The sequence below is a fragment of the Tachysurus fulvidraco genome, chromosome 18, assembly GCF_022655615.1.
Source record: "Tachysurus fulvidraco isolate hzauxx_2018 chromosome 18, HZAU_PFXX_2.0, whole genome shotgun sequence".
Taxonomy (NCBI): Eukaryota; Metazoa; Chordata; class Actinopteri; order Siluriformes; family Bagridae; genus Tachysurus; species Tachysurus fulvidraco.
Window position 1 is genome coordinate 3,986,446 of NC_062535.1, and position 15,196 is coordinate 4,001,641.

At 38.8% G+C, this 15,196-nt stretch overlaps 1 protein-coding gene across 1 annotated transcript; it reads right to left on the minus strand.

Annotated features, from left to right (window-relative positions):
- Nucleotides 1-5,383: 5,383 nt before the first annotated feature.
- LOC113649065 (interferon-induced GTP-binding protein Mx1-like) lies at nucleotides 5,384-12,571 on the minus strand. The gene is made up of 12 exons (XM_047802925.1): nucleotides 12,273-12,571; nucleotides 9,734-9,871; nucleotides 9,422-9,573; nucleotides 9,159-9,297; nucleotides 8,838-9,036; nucleotides 8,564-8,642; nucleotides 8,285-8,407; nucleotides 7,605-7,746; nucleotides 7,182-7,340; nucleotides 6,899-6,975; nucleotides 6,485-6,742; nucleotides 5,384-5,969 (listed from the first exon to the last, which is right to left on the minus strand). Exons 1-12 carry the CDS (start codon nucleotides 12,460-12,462, stop codon nucleotides 5,724-5,726), a joined length of 1,902 nt encoding a protein of 633 aa, XP_047658881.1. The 5' UTR covers nucleotides 12,463-12,571; the 3' UTR covers nucleotides 5,384-5,723.
- Nucleotides 12,572-15,196: the final 2,625 nt, after the last annotated feature.

Here is a 15,196-nt window from a genome sequence, read left to right on the forward strand (position 1 = left end):
AGAGAGAGAGAGAGAGAGAGAGAGAGAGAGAGAGAGAGAGAGAGAGAGAGAGAGAGTATATATGCCACCATACTGCAAGTTACAGCTTGAAAAACAGCAAAAGATCGAATTATTAGTCACATTAGTGAAGACTAACCTGTAAATAGTGAATTATTATTATTTTTCAAACACATTAGGTCCCATAGGATCGGATTTCCCGGAGGAGTAGAATTTCCAGTCTTACCATTACGCATGTTGAAATTATGCTCCTCTACACCTACACTTGTAAAGCAACAGGATCTAACATTTTCAAACATTAGATTCAGTACTTTTTATCAGCCATTGCTCACTCTGCTATCTAGGCATGCTACAATTGTCATGCCATCAATAAAAGTGACACGAGAACAAATAGATAATCATATTTCTTTATTTGAATGTTTTTGAACTCATCCTGATGATTCTGTACAGGGTAATGTTTTGAAACATACAACCTCCATAAGTGGATGTTTACGCGGAATAAATATGGTGTGCCTGTGATCATGTTAACTAGTGTTGGTGGAGAGGAGTATAATTTCAACAGGCGTAATGGTAAGACTGTGGAAATTATACACTGATTTAAACCTACTCTATTAATGCTACAGGGAAATGCTTTGAAGCACATCCTCCATGACAGGAAGTTTGAGCAGAATATCATATGCCTGTGACCAAGTTAGTTTGTGGAAAGGAGTATAATTTCAACTGGCGTAATGGTAAGAGTGCGGAAATTATACTCCTCCTTTTAAACCTGCCCTGTGGACTGTAATGTGCAAAATGTAAAAATATTTAAAACAAAATTCTGAAGATATTTTTTTTGAAAGGTTAATCTCTGTTAGTGTAATACTAGATAACATATATGTGATTGAAGGATTCATGGATCAGCCTCGACTTAGATACAGCCTATATATCCTCTAGGAGAAATTCCTAAGAGAAAAAAACAAAGTGAACAAAAACAGTTAAGTAAAGAAAAGAGAAAGAGGCGTAGAGAAGCTAAACGCAAAATGCTACTGCAGAGGATCAGATGCTGTAGACAGCTGGAAGAAGACTCCAACTGACTAAGAAGTTTTATTTACCAGATGTTCAAGAGAACTCTAATCGCCTTTATTTTGATTTATATGTATCTTTTTACTATAATGAAATGTATTTTTAGAAGTAAGAATGTTATTATCTTTGACATAGTTATGTCCATCCATCCATCCATCCATCCATCTTCTACCGCTTATCCAGGGCCAGGTCGTGGGGGCAGCAGTCTAAGCAGGGACGCCCAGACTTCCCTCTCCCCAGACACTTCCTCCAGCTCTTCCAGGGGAATACCGAGGTGTTCCCAGGCAAGCCGAGAGACATAGTCCCTCCAGCGTGTCCTTGGTCTTCCCCGGGGCCTCCTCCCAGTTGGATATGCCCGGAACACCTCCCCAGGGAGGCGTCCAGGAGGCATCCGGAACAGATGCCTGAGCCACCTCAGCTGACTCCTCTCGATGTGGAGAAGCAGTGGCTCTACTCTGAGCTCCTCCCAAGTGGGCGAGCTCCTCACCCTATCTCTAAGGGAGCGCCCAGCCACCCTGCGGTGGAAACTCATTTCGGCCGCAATCCTGTGTTCCCCAAACCGGACTCCCTCCGGCCCCCGACTGCGCCTAGAAATCCTGTCCATATAAATAATGAACAGGACCGGTGACAAAGGGCATCCCTGCCGGAGTCCAACATGCACCGGGAACAAGTCTGACTTACTGCCGGCAATGCGAACCAAACTCCTGCTCCGGTCATATAGGAACCGGATAGCCCTTAGCAGAGGGCCCCGGACCCCATACTCCCAGAGCACCCCCCACAGGTCACCACGAGGGACACAGGCGAATGCCTTCTCCAGATCCACAAAGCACATGTGAACTGGTTGGACAAACTCCCATGAACCCTCCAGCAACCTGGCGAGGGTATAGAGATGGTCCAGTGTTCCACGACCGGGACGAAAACCGCATTGTTCCTCCTGAATCTGAGGTTCGACTATCGGCCGAATTCTCCTCTCTATTACCCTGGCATAGACTTTTCTGGGGAGGCTGAGGAGTATGATCCCCCTGTAGTTTGAACACACCCTCCGGTCTTCCTTTTTAAACAGAGGGACCACCACTCCAGTCTGCCAGTCCAGAGGCACTGTACTCCACGCGATGTTCCAGAGGCATGTTAACCAAGACAGCCCCACAACGTCCAGAGACTTGAGGTACTCAGGGTGGATCTCATCCACCACAGTGCCTTGCCACTGAGGAACTACCTCAGTGACCTCAGCTTAGGGGATCGACGAGTCCACAACTAAGCCCTCGGCCTCTGCTTCCTCAATGGAAGACATGTCGGTGGGGTTGAGGAGAACCTTGAAGTACTCCTTCCACCATCCGAGGAATACCCAGTCGAAGTCAGCAGATTCCCACTCCCACTGTAAACAGTGTGGGCAGGGCACTGCTTCCCCCTCCCGAGGCGCCGGACGGTTTGCCAGAATTTCTTCGAGGCCAACTGATAGTCCTTCTCCATGGCCTCACCGAACTCCTCCCAGACCCGAGTTTTTGACTCCGCAACCACCCGGGCTGAAGCTCTTCAACTAGCTCCCCCGCCATCGGATCCAATTCACCACCAGGTGGTGATCAGTTGACAGCTCCGCCCCTCTCTTTACCCGAGTGTCCAAGAAATACGGCCGTAGGTCAGATGAAACAACCACAAAGTCGATTATCGACCTCCGACCTAGGGTGTCCTGATGCCATGTGTACTGATGGACACCCTTATGCTTGAACATGGTGTTCGTTATGGACAAATTGTGACTAGCACAGAAGTCCAATAACAGAACACCACTTGGGTTCAGGTCGGGGGGGCTGTTCCTCCCAATCACGCCCCTCCAGGTGTCACTGTCGCTGCCCACGTGAATGTTGAATTCCCCAACTAGAACGACGGAGTCCCCGGTCGGAGCACTTTCCAGCACCCCTTCCAGAGATGCCAAGAAGGTCAGGTACTCTACACTGCCATTTGTCCCGTAAGCACAAATAGTGAGAGACCTATCCCCGACCCGAAGTCGCAGGGAAACGACCCTCTTGTTCACCGGAGTGAACTCCAACACATGGTTGCTGAGCTGGGGGGCTATGAGCAAGCCCACACCAGCCTGCCGCCTCTCACCACGGGCAACTCCAGAGTAGTAGAGAGTCCAGCCTCTCTCAAGGAGTTGGGTTCCAGAGCCCAGGCTGTGCGTGGAGGCTAGACCAACTATCTCTAGTCGGTATCTCTCACCCTCCCGCACCAGCTCAGGCTCCTTCCCCCCCAGCGAGGTGACATTCCATGTCCCTAGAGCCAGATTCCGTGTCCGGGGATTGGGTCGCCGAGGCCCCCGCCTTCGACAGCCACCCAATCCACATTGCATCAGCCCCGTACGGTTCCTCCTGCAGGTGGTGGGCCCACAGGAGATCAGCGATCCTCAGACAGGCATAGCCCCGGTTATGTCACCCTATATATTTAAAGGGCAATTTAGAAATGACTCATTTAACACTCCTTGATGCACAATGTTTTGAAACTATTAGGATATGATTTCCTGGCATAAATCACAGAGGCCTTGAAAGGTTGGAAAAAGGTCAACCACAATATCACGTGTACCTTGGAAATTGTTAGAAAAAGAGTATATAAGCTTTCCTGATTGTAGGAAAGGTGTGCATTCTACTATAGGCCAGCTTATGCTTAGTTACTGTACTACATTTGCATTGCTTAAGTATTGTGCATTAGAAAAACAAACGCAGGCTAATACTTGGAGAGTATTTCTTGGTTTGTTATTATGTTTTTTTTGTTATTATCTCTTTTTTTACCATTTTTATTACTTTTACTTATGCTAGAATTATTTGAAGGAGATTTTATTTGTAATTTTATTTTATTTTATTTACATATATTACATACACTTATTTGTATTACATTGCTTTAAATAAAAACAAGACATCCCATTGTGAGGACCCTGAAAAGACAAGGTCTAAGTCTGACTCCTTCATCCAAAGTTCAAACAATAGACTAGGTAGAACTTGATGAGGATTCTTTGTTAGAAGACATTGAGGCTTTGAAGGACAACCCACTCCAAGGTAAGACCAGTCTTGATTTATACTGTCTGCTGTGATAGCAGCTTACTCGTTCAAAACATAGGATGCACTCCTTAGTGGGTCTGTCGAAGCTTTGTTTAGGCAGGCCAGGAACATTTGTCACTAGCGGACACACAGGTCAGTAGAATTACTTTAGATTATACTTTTAGTTGTTTATTAAAACACTAGAAGGCATTATTGGCATTTTATTATTTTCTCAAACTGTTGCCACTTATCTAAAAAAAAGGTTTTTGGTATTATTTTTAATCTACTTAATATTCAAACTGTCTAACTCAGGTGCAATATACTACATAAATATGTACCTATAATTATTCCAGGTTATAAATTACTTTAAAGTATGCACAAAAAAAATATAAAGAAATATAGCTGAAAGAAAAACAGCTCATAGCTGTTACGGATTCACCAGTCTCAGCACTCACTCTCCCGCAACGTTCCGCTTTGCCTGATTACTAATCACCGTCACATGCTCACAGTATAAAAGACTGCCACCTTCATTCATTCCCCGTCCGGTCTCGTTAATACATGCATCTCTCCAGTTGTCTTTATAATAGTCGTCATTGTCCACTGTCGTCTGTGATGCTAAGGAAAGTGTCTTTTGTTAACTGTGACTTTCAGTCGTGTTCGTGTTTGGAGTTGCATTTCTCATCATCATCACTCTGATCATCCCTGCTATCGTTTGTTCTATTTGGGAGTTGATTCTTTTATGTTATAATACATCTTGTTTTATATGCCATTGTCATCACCATCTGTCTACCATAACACATAGCATCTGACCCATATTTTTTATTTCATTGTTAATAGAATATATTGAGTGATGCAAGACACTATGGAGACTATGGAAAAGATGACCCAGTTTTTGGTACCAAACTTGGAAACTGACCTGACTAAAAAGGGAGTGCCATATCTGGTCCAATAAATAGACATATGCAAGATAGTTATTCACTATGTAAAAGCAGTTTTTTGTGAGGGCCTGCTGTTGAATTCTACCCATGACAATTTTTTACATGTTTGCCAAAAGTGACTTTTGTAACAGTTACCCTGAAAATGTCTAAAATAACATAGAATACAAGATTGTTTTTTTGTCATCTCAAGCTTGACATTTAGGAATAAATGGTAAATGAAATCATTTTTGTCTGAATTCCTGAAATATGCTTTGTTAAAACATACATTGTTAAAACATACATTTAAATAAAATTTGAATTGAATTGAATGTGTGTGTGTTTTACAGAGACAGAAAATGTACTGTGGGGAATGGATAGTAAAAAAAAGGTAATATTTTATTATATTTTCAGAATCATTGAACTGAATAAAGTAAAGCAGTAAAACATATTAGGCTCACAATGATTTTGAGAAAAGTGATTTTGTTACATTATTGAGTATGAAAAAGTCTTTATAGAACCAAGGGGAATTTTGGGAGTACAGCTCAACATCACCATCACCACACCACCACCACTACAAAAACTAACACTCCCCCCACCTGTATAAAACAGTACATACAGTATATTTAATTAAGAGAAGAACAAACAGGGCTTAATTTACTGAGAGGCATTGGATTTTAAGATATTTTTTGTAGTTAATCATTATTCATCCAGAGCAAAATAATCATAAATCATAATTCAAACGTTGTATAATTGCACACAGATTGAGAGCATATCTCAGTTGTTTCTGGCGGCTTTTCAAGTTGTTCCGTTTGCTGATAATGTCAGGATCTTCTTTCAGCAGCTCCTCAATGTTGACTTTGCCCTGTATAAGCTGTATCATTTCTCTCTCCAGTTGTACTGCTGACTCCTGAACCATCATGTACCTGATCACCAGCAGAACCTGGTCAGCCAGACGCTTAGTCGAAATCTAGACACATTTTTAATTAAGAAAAATTACCATTCACCTCAAATGTAATCAAATAGGCAGCAAGAAATAGAAAACTGTGAGGACTGTCAATGAGTTATATCCAAGACCAGGGCTAGTTGAGATCATGTCAATTCTGACACATGGGAGTTGAGGAAAAATAAAGATCAACTCCACAGGAAAGCCACACCATTCAAGTTCAAGACTAAACACCATCATATCTTTTTAGAGATCAAGCCATTATGTCAACTCACTTCATTTCTGCATTTAGAATGTTTTTTTAGAATGTTTTTTTAGTTTTTTTTAGAAAAGTAACAATAACAGGAAAATTATTTCTATATTTTCCAAGACCAGAAAGTCTAAATACAAATGGCAGTAAAAAAATTCAATTAATGCAGAAAATGTTTTGAGACATTACTATCCTCAATGACAAATATTTCTGCCGATTGTGCTGTTTTCATACATTCTAACATTGCAGATAAACCACTTCATCTGCTACTTATATAATAACCACGTACCATGTAGTAGGTTTTCAGGTGGCGCATCAGTTCTTCACGAGTGCCTTCACTATTTGAGAGATTATACAAACTATGAGTAGCAGGTGGAGCCACACCATGTGTGATTCTCTCTTCTTCTTCCTCCTGGGACTTCAGCATGCGCAGGGTATCCTTATATATGCTGTCTTGGGTACAGATCATGAGCTCCATCTTAAACTGAGTCCTCAGCAATGATTCAGCCTCTGACTCCTTTGCCTGCTTTATGATCTCGATTTTGGTCTGGATAAACAAAAAACATTCACACCATGACATGCTTATATATTAGTGTCTTAAACATGTGCCTTATGTTTGTTGTATATTTTCATTTAGTGTTCATAGCCCTACAAATATAGGCAGAGTTTGTCTGTGTGTGTGTGTGTAAATATGATGATTTACCTTTGCCGTTTTGAAGAGATTGGGAAAAGCTGGAAAGCTCAATTGAGCCAGTTGGATAAAATCCTTCCTTGTGAGACCTAAAGACAAATTTCTATCAACACAGTGTTTACATGGACACAAAAGGTAGCAGACATTTTAAATCAGTAATTATAATGTAGTAGCAAACCATGGTGTATTCCACTTATGTTTTACCTTTTACATGCACAAAACACCTTGTATAAAAAAAACATAAAACCTGACAAAATGCTCCATGCACATGAATGTACTAGTTAATGCCATGTACCTGAGATTTCATTCAGTTTCCTGATGGCAGGTTCCTCCAGTTTTTCGAGCTGGTCCTTCAATATTATCTCAAAGGTTTTGTAGTTGATGAAGCTTGGAAGTTCTCTTCCTCTGTATTTCTTCTCATACTCCTGCAGTTCCTTCTCAATGCTCTTATTAACTAGAAATTTTTTCCAATGTTAAAGGTAAATGACTAACTTTGGTATGGTCAAAGACATGCTTACAATTTCTTTCACACATTTTGCTTGCCATAAATTTCCATTTAAATTAATTAAAAATTATGCTGAAATAAATGGTTTTCAAACGGGCAAAATCATCAGCATCCTACGCCAATGAAATTAGTGTATTTGATGACATTTTATGTGTATACATGCATATCTGCGATGCCCTTGATGTACAGCCACACAGATAGATTTAGACTCACAGTTCTGAACTGATTGGTCTAGATAATTCATCCAGTCATCAAAGTGTTTCCTCAGACTTGAGAAGATGTTAACATGTGGCATATTCCTCCGGTCTTCTCCAACTGATAGGTTGATGACATCCTTAGTAAATGCTGTGATTTTCTAATAAACAAACAAAAATCTGTGGTCAGATTTAGAAACTCAACCACATGCTTTCTAGTATCATTATAGTTACATAACAAAAAAAAGAAAAAGCTGTATTAAAATGGTACCATAGAATATTTTGCCAAATTTCAGATGAAAAGGCAAAAATTATAATACATTTAGTGTTTTATAGTGTCAAGGATATCAATTTAAAACTTCCTTCTCTTTTATGGTGTTATTTTGTGCTATGATGAGGCTTATTATTATGATTATTGTCAGTATTAATATTAATCCTATTTTAACACTTGCACTTTCAAATGCTGACAAGCAGAACCCAGTGCAGATCTGCCTCCAGAGGCCATCAAGGCAACCTGTAACACTGAGATCTGAGGTCTGCTCCATGACGAGATTGTGTGGCCTCCACCATTGTGTTTGGTGATGAGGCTGATGTTGCAGTCTTTCCCTGACTCTTGCTCTTCTTTCTTTTAGTTAACTCCATTTATTTAAATTAGACCTGTTAGACCTGCATTTAATTTAGGTTTTGTGTACAACTCACATCAGTCAGGAAGTTAATTCTTTGGTTTGGTTCTGTAGGAAGCCCTGGGCCATAGGCATGTAGTTCAGTCAGAGTTTCATGCAAATCCTTCTGAATTTGCTCCTCCAAACGTGGCAGATAACGCTAAACACACACACACACACACACACACACACACACACACACACACACACACACACACACACACACACACACATTTGGCAAGGATTGACATAAATTGTATTACCAGCAAGGTCATTTGAGTACCACACAACCGGCACGCTTCTAGAAAGTATTTACCTCAAATTGAGAGACAAGTTGGAGCGTGAGTTTCTCAGCCAGGTTGGGAATGGTGGCTTTGCCTTCATCATACAGTGTGCTATGAAAATATTAATTACATTTTGCACAAATTTTAAGTTTTTGTATGAGAATACATTTTCCTGGATTTATGAGCATTATGACCATTTGTACAAGATAATATTGTGCACCTTTAAACTCCTAAAATAATAAACTCCATGGTCATTTCTAAATAATTTACCTAAAGACATATCTACTTAGAGATAAAAATGTACACCTGAATTGAGGGTGATTTTCAAAGAAGATCTTCTCTGTCTCAATAGCTTTATTCAGGATGACACGGTCCTGGATCTCCTGCTGTTCTCTGCACTTGACAATCATGTAGCTTTTAGTGAGGTAAATGATCTCATTATTGATGATGGACACCACTGCATCTTCTGTGCCTTTAACCACCAGGTCAGGCTTTGTAAGAATCCCTGTTATAATCACACACAAAAAGTCATGGAAGACATCTACCTACTTAGACAATAAGAAGAAGCATCAAAAGTTTGCATTGTAATGTATTAAAATTATACAGGGATGAAAAGACAATACAGACCAAGGGTTCTCTCGCCATTTGGATCAACTTCCTTAGCCATTTTAAGTGCTTCTGAAGTACCAATGTCCACATTACTCTGCACAACCACCAGGATGATGGTACCTTGCTTTTCTATGAACTTTTGGGTCAACCTCTTACTCTGAAAGAATTTCAGTAATGTGTTGATGTTACATTTCATAGTGGTTTATTTGTATATTTTATCCAGATTTAACATATTTAATCAGCATATATTTAACATTAAATAATGTCTAACAATAATTTACCTGTTCACAGATGTCCTTTGGTTGATCTTCCTTTGGCACTCGAACAATTCCAGGCAGATCAATGAGTGTGAGGTCAGGAACATCAGCTGATATCACTTCCAGGCTGATGAGCTCATCACTGATGCCCACAGGCCCAGCTATATTTTCCTGAGCTTAAATTGTCATGAAACAATAATTGAGACAATAAATAGCTAGGTATATACACTCATATAACTAATCAAATCTAGCTAGCTAACATTAGACAAAAACAGTAAGCAAATTATATAGCTAATGCTTAAAAAAATGATTGTGATTGTGATATTGAGTCACTACCTTCTTTAATAATCTTCTCAACATCTGCTGGATTATTAAAGTTTTCCACATAATTCAGATACCGGATCTTTCCATGCCAGCAGTTTTTGTTTCTGTTCTTTGTCATCTTGAGCTCAAGTGGACATCGTGTCACCATGCCTGCATGATAAAGGGTTTTCTTAAGCATTTTTTGTAGATCACAAAAATCCATCTTGTTTTTAACAGTAACCCATGACATGTCCAACAAGTTTTGTCTGAGATATCACAAGGTATTCACAGTACTGTAGGTTTGCTGGTTCTGTGTGGTGCCCAGGCACACTTATTTTTCAGACATTAATATTAAAAAAAGTTAAATGAAGGATATGATGCCAGACAATCCAGTTACTAATACTAAAGAACTGTAAGGAACTGACTTAGATTCCCAAAAAAGAGAGCTCCAGATCCAGTCTAATAAACAGACGTGCGCCAGGTAAAAGCGTTTTTCCTGAGGAATACCTCCATACCTACAGTATGAAAGAGCGGTATGACTGTAAGGCTGTTTCTCACTCGTTTTATGTTGGTGACCTAGTGCTGGCACTATTATCGGTGCCTGAATTGTTTGCTGATATGCCATCCCATACTACAGTTGTTGAACATGACATTGATGTGGGTGATCATTAAACAACACCCATATCAGTAAACCCTTCTAAGCATGCACCGTTGCGAGAGATTGATTATTGTGGTGTTATGAGAAATTGATTATTGTAGTGTTGCGATAGTTCTTATTCCGGGTTTTGACTTCTGCCTGTTTCTGACTCTGAGCCTGGTTTACTCTTGTATGTATTGCTGTGGTTTACATTTTGTGTTTATACATATATATCACTGTAAAGTTGTACACTGTTTCACTGGCAGTAGGGGTGTGGCTGCCCTTTTTTCTTTGAGAGTGGGTTCCTTTTTCCCCTGTGTGTTTTTGGTAGGGAGTTAGGGAAGTCCCACTGTATTTTTTATTTCTTTGATTTCAGGTAAGAATCGTTACCTAAGAATTTTTTGTTTATTATTTTGGCCTGGGTACACTCTGAAGAGACACCATTGTACTGTTTGTTGTATATATTTATCTATGAAAATATACCAATACACTTAAATTATATATTGTGTCCTTTTGTTTGGCAATTTTTAAAGGTATCAAATCACTGAATCTCGAGCTATAACTCTGTGCAGCCCAACCCTAGACTGGGTTGTCACTAAAAAGCTCCAGATCCAGTCTAATAAACAGACTGGTAAAAACAGACAGGTAAAAGCCTTTTTCCTGAGGACCTCTTTAATTCTCTTCCAAAGTTTTGTTTGTTACCTAACCCGACAGGTAAAGCATGATGATTCTCGCCTGTGAGGATCACTGTGAAGTAAATAATGTGTTTTGTTTGTCATGCAGTAAGTCAGTGTTCCAGAGAGACAGAGAACTAGAGTCAACACCACACTAATACCCAAACCAGATAGATCTGAAATTAGCATGTATTCATTTCAGCAAGAAGGAGGTAAATGCCACCAAGTATTGAACAGAATTTTTGTTGATGATTTTAACTGATTTTATAAAAAGTGTGGGCAGGACAATAAAGGAAACCTGAATGTCTAAGGCAAGTTAGCCTGTCCACTTAATCCTAATTTCTTTACATGCACACACACCAGGGCTCTACAGCAAGATGTTTTTTGTTAATTCTATGAAAATTAGGTATGATGTGGAAAAGCAACAAATCCAAGTGATTGGCTAATTTGGTTCCTCTGGTGCATGTGGTCTGATGTACCTTTAGTTCCTCATTCACACCCTGATTCACAGATACAGTATCTAGGTTGTTAATTCCCACATACCTGCAGTTTCCTATCACAGTTTGAAGTACAAATCTACAGAGATCAGCAGAGATCTTCTACAGCACATGTGACACTTAAACACCGGGCATAAACAGCATATATGCTTGCAGTATATGTTTTGTATTATTTTCAATTACATAAAGAAATTAAATGAACTGCACACCAACAAACTATCACTTTTTTCATTCATCTTAAATTCTGAAGTCATTCAGGTCTGACACACACATTGATATCGCTGCATTCACTTCCTGCATTCACTTTGAAATGTCATACATACTTCACCTAATTTTAAAAAACAATAAAAGTTTATTATAAATTCAACTTTCGTTACCAAATGACAATTTTCAATAATAATAATAATAATAATAATAATAATAATAATAATAATTATTATTATTATTATTATTATTATTATTATTATTATTATTATTATTATTATTGTTGTTGTTGTTGTTGTTGTTGTTGTTATATTTTGTATTTTAATTAAAGTCATTAAAGTTTGGCCTAATTATAACACTTTAATTTTAAAAACAACAAATCTAAGACAAAAAGTGGATTGTAACTGCTTTTACTTATTATTGTCTTCAGTGAAAGTTATATTAATGTTAACTTCGTTAATTTTTAGATTTTAAACATTTAAGTTAAGAAACAAAAGTAATTAATATAATCAGATTTTTTTTTAAAGTTACATGATTAATTTGACCCCATGATGTCTCACCACTCCCGCGGGGCAGCGCGACTCCGGACAGCGCCTCCAGCACCGAGCTCTTCCCCGAGCTCTGGTCTCCGATCACGACGATGGCGGGCAGCTCGAGGTCCTTCTCCAAACCGAGCGCGCGCAGAGAGTCGATCAGGTCGATGCACGGACGCACCTTTAATTCATACGGTTCATTCAGGATCGCGCTCATCTCTGATTGCGGATAAACTCAGCAAATAGATAAATAATTAATAGACGAGTAATCAACAAGTAATCTTATTTTGTTTGTAGTGTGTGCTTTTACGCAGCGCTGTTTCCTATCTGTGCAACCTGGTACTTGTAGAAAAGTGATGCTCCAGGATGCTTTACCTGTCATGCAAAGTACCTTCGAATCGTTTTTTTTTTTTCACGATTCTTTTACATGAATCGATTCTCAAGCAATCGGGTGAAAGGCGAAACATATATATGGTTTTGGTCTATACAATATTGGTTTCTGTAGGTGTTTTTACTATAATTAGTCAACTAAATTAACTATAATCATTCAAATAACGTTCGGTTCTATCTGGATTTGCTGAATTGATTCAATGAATCGAATCCTACAGATGAACCCAAAGTAAACTATCTTATTTTACTTTTAACGCTTCCACAGTGGGAAAGAGGGCGAAGTAATATTTACTTTAGACTGACGTTTTGACTATTCAAATAAAAGTTAAAGGAGTTCAACTGAAGAATCGACTCAGCGACTCGAATGCTGAAGCTAATAATTAGTGCTTGAGAGTGAAAATAACTGATTTTAAATCAGAGGTGGGAAGTAACGGAGTAAAAATACTTCGTTACTGTACTTAAGTAAATTCTTCTGGTATCAGTACTTTACTCCACTATTTATTTTTCGGACAACTTTTTACTTTTACTCATCACTTTTTTACACAAATATCTGTACTTTTGACTTCTTACATTTTCAAAACGGACTCGTTACTTTTAGTATTATTTCTTCTCGTTGAGCGCTGTTTCCAGCCTATCATCCTATCATTGTGACTGGTGTACTGTATTATTTACTGGCTATCAGACATAGACTAAGGACAGCGGAGCTAACAATGAGCAGCACGCCTACAAAAGGAATGGCTAATGTTAATACAGAGGGAGTCACCGATGTTAAAATAACTAACAACGAGGACATTCCTGAACACACATGGCCATTATGAGGGAGATGTTTGAAATAATCGGCGTCGAAAAGGATTCCTGGCGAATGCGTTGCGAATTGTGTCACCCAGGGGCGGTTCTAGACTTTTTTAAGGTGGCTTCAGCCCCCTGTCTGTAATCTCAGCCACCCTAAAACTATAAGTATAATTTTTACTTTCATAAATAAATAATAAAAATTACGATAAAATGCAGGACATGTCGTCGATGGGAAAGAAAATTATTTATCAGTTTGATCCAAGAGCGATTTTTTTACTTTGCTTTTATTCCATACTTTTACACGCGTGTGTTGTAGTCTTTCAACAGTGCGTCTTCAGCTGTCTGCTTTATTTGAACGGAAAAGCACAGGCACGCGCAGCGTGCACGCGCAGTCAGAGCTGGAGGCGTTTATCTATAACGTTAATCGGCGGAAAGACGCAAAGACGGCAACCAAAAGCAGTGAAATGTCACTATTCTTATTACCAAAGTTGTCATATAATATATAATATAGAACTCTTCTTGTTTTAAATTCTCACTGAGGGCTAAGCCCCCCTAAAGATGAAATCCTAGAACCGCCCCTGGTGTCAACCCAAAAAACACGAAGTGCTTAATTTAATTAACATTAATTTTGTCATTTGTAAAACATCACAATAATTTTGAGTTGTTTTCAAGGACAGAGCTGGAATCTCCCTACAGTTTGGTATATGGCCTTGGTGGATACATTTGGTATACATTATATTTCAAAAAGTATTGAGTCACCTGACCTTTCCTGCTATATGTGGTTGTTTTCTGATCTCATCCCTACCGAACACCTTTGGGATGAATGTGAACGCTGACTCCACCCTACCTCACCTACATCAGTGCCTGCCTTTCGTAACAGTCTTGTGGCTGATGATCACAAATATCTATCAGCGCACTCCAAAATTATATATTCATATACAGTACATATACATACACATACATACATACACACACACACACACACACACACACACACACACACACACACACACACACACACACACACACACACACACACACACACACACACACACACACACACACACACACACACACACACACACACACACACACGCATATACACGAGACTGGTTTGGTGTCGCTCATGTGACACTACTTAAGTCCTGTTCTATCGGTTTAGCTGCTCACAGCAATGTACTTGTCCTTATAGTCTGGTCATTTCTGCATGAGAGGATGTAATAATGTTTCACATTTAGAGATAAATCTCAAATTAAATAATATTCTATAAACTCATTAAGCATATACTAAGAATTATATAAATAAACAATGAATGTGCATATAGTGGTGGTCAATACACTATAATGAGAAGATAAAAAATGTTTCTAGATAGTGCAAAGATGTAATTATTCTTCTTTTCATTGTATTTTAAGGTTCACAGGGATGAAAAAACAAAGCAGCGATTTATATTTGGCTCACATAAATAGAGTTTAATAGATGTGATTTCATTAAATTACTTAAGTATTGGGCAGAAAAGTATTTAAAAAATTTCCCCACACTGCCACCCTAAAAAAGAACAACACCCGCCTGTATAAAGCATATTGTATATGTAATGAAGAGTAAGGAACAAGTAGGGCTTACTTTATTAAGAGCTAAAAAAAAAAAGCATACAAATTTCAATTTATTTCAATTCACTTAAAATTTATTTGTGTAGTGCTTTTTACAATTGACATTGTCTTAACGCAGCTTTTCAGAACATAAACACAGAAATTATGATTTTTTTTCTAGTT

Bases quoted from the DNA above. Each gene is read 5' to 3' on its own strand.
- LOC113649065 (XM_047802925.1), bottom strand. From the start codon at position 12,462: ATGAGCGCGATCCTGAATGAACCGTATGAATTAAAGGTGCGTCCGTGC. The intron at 9,872-12,272 runs GTGAGACATCAT...TTTATCATGCAG, and splicing joins CGCGCTGCCCCGCGGGAGTG to GCATGGTGACACGATGTCCA. The intron at 5,970-6,484 runs GTACGTGGTTAT...AAATGTGTCTAG, and splicing joins ACCTGAAAACCTACTACATG to ATTTCGACTAAGCGTCTGGC.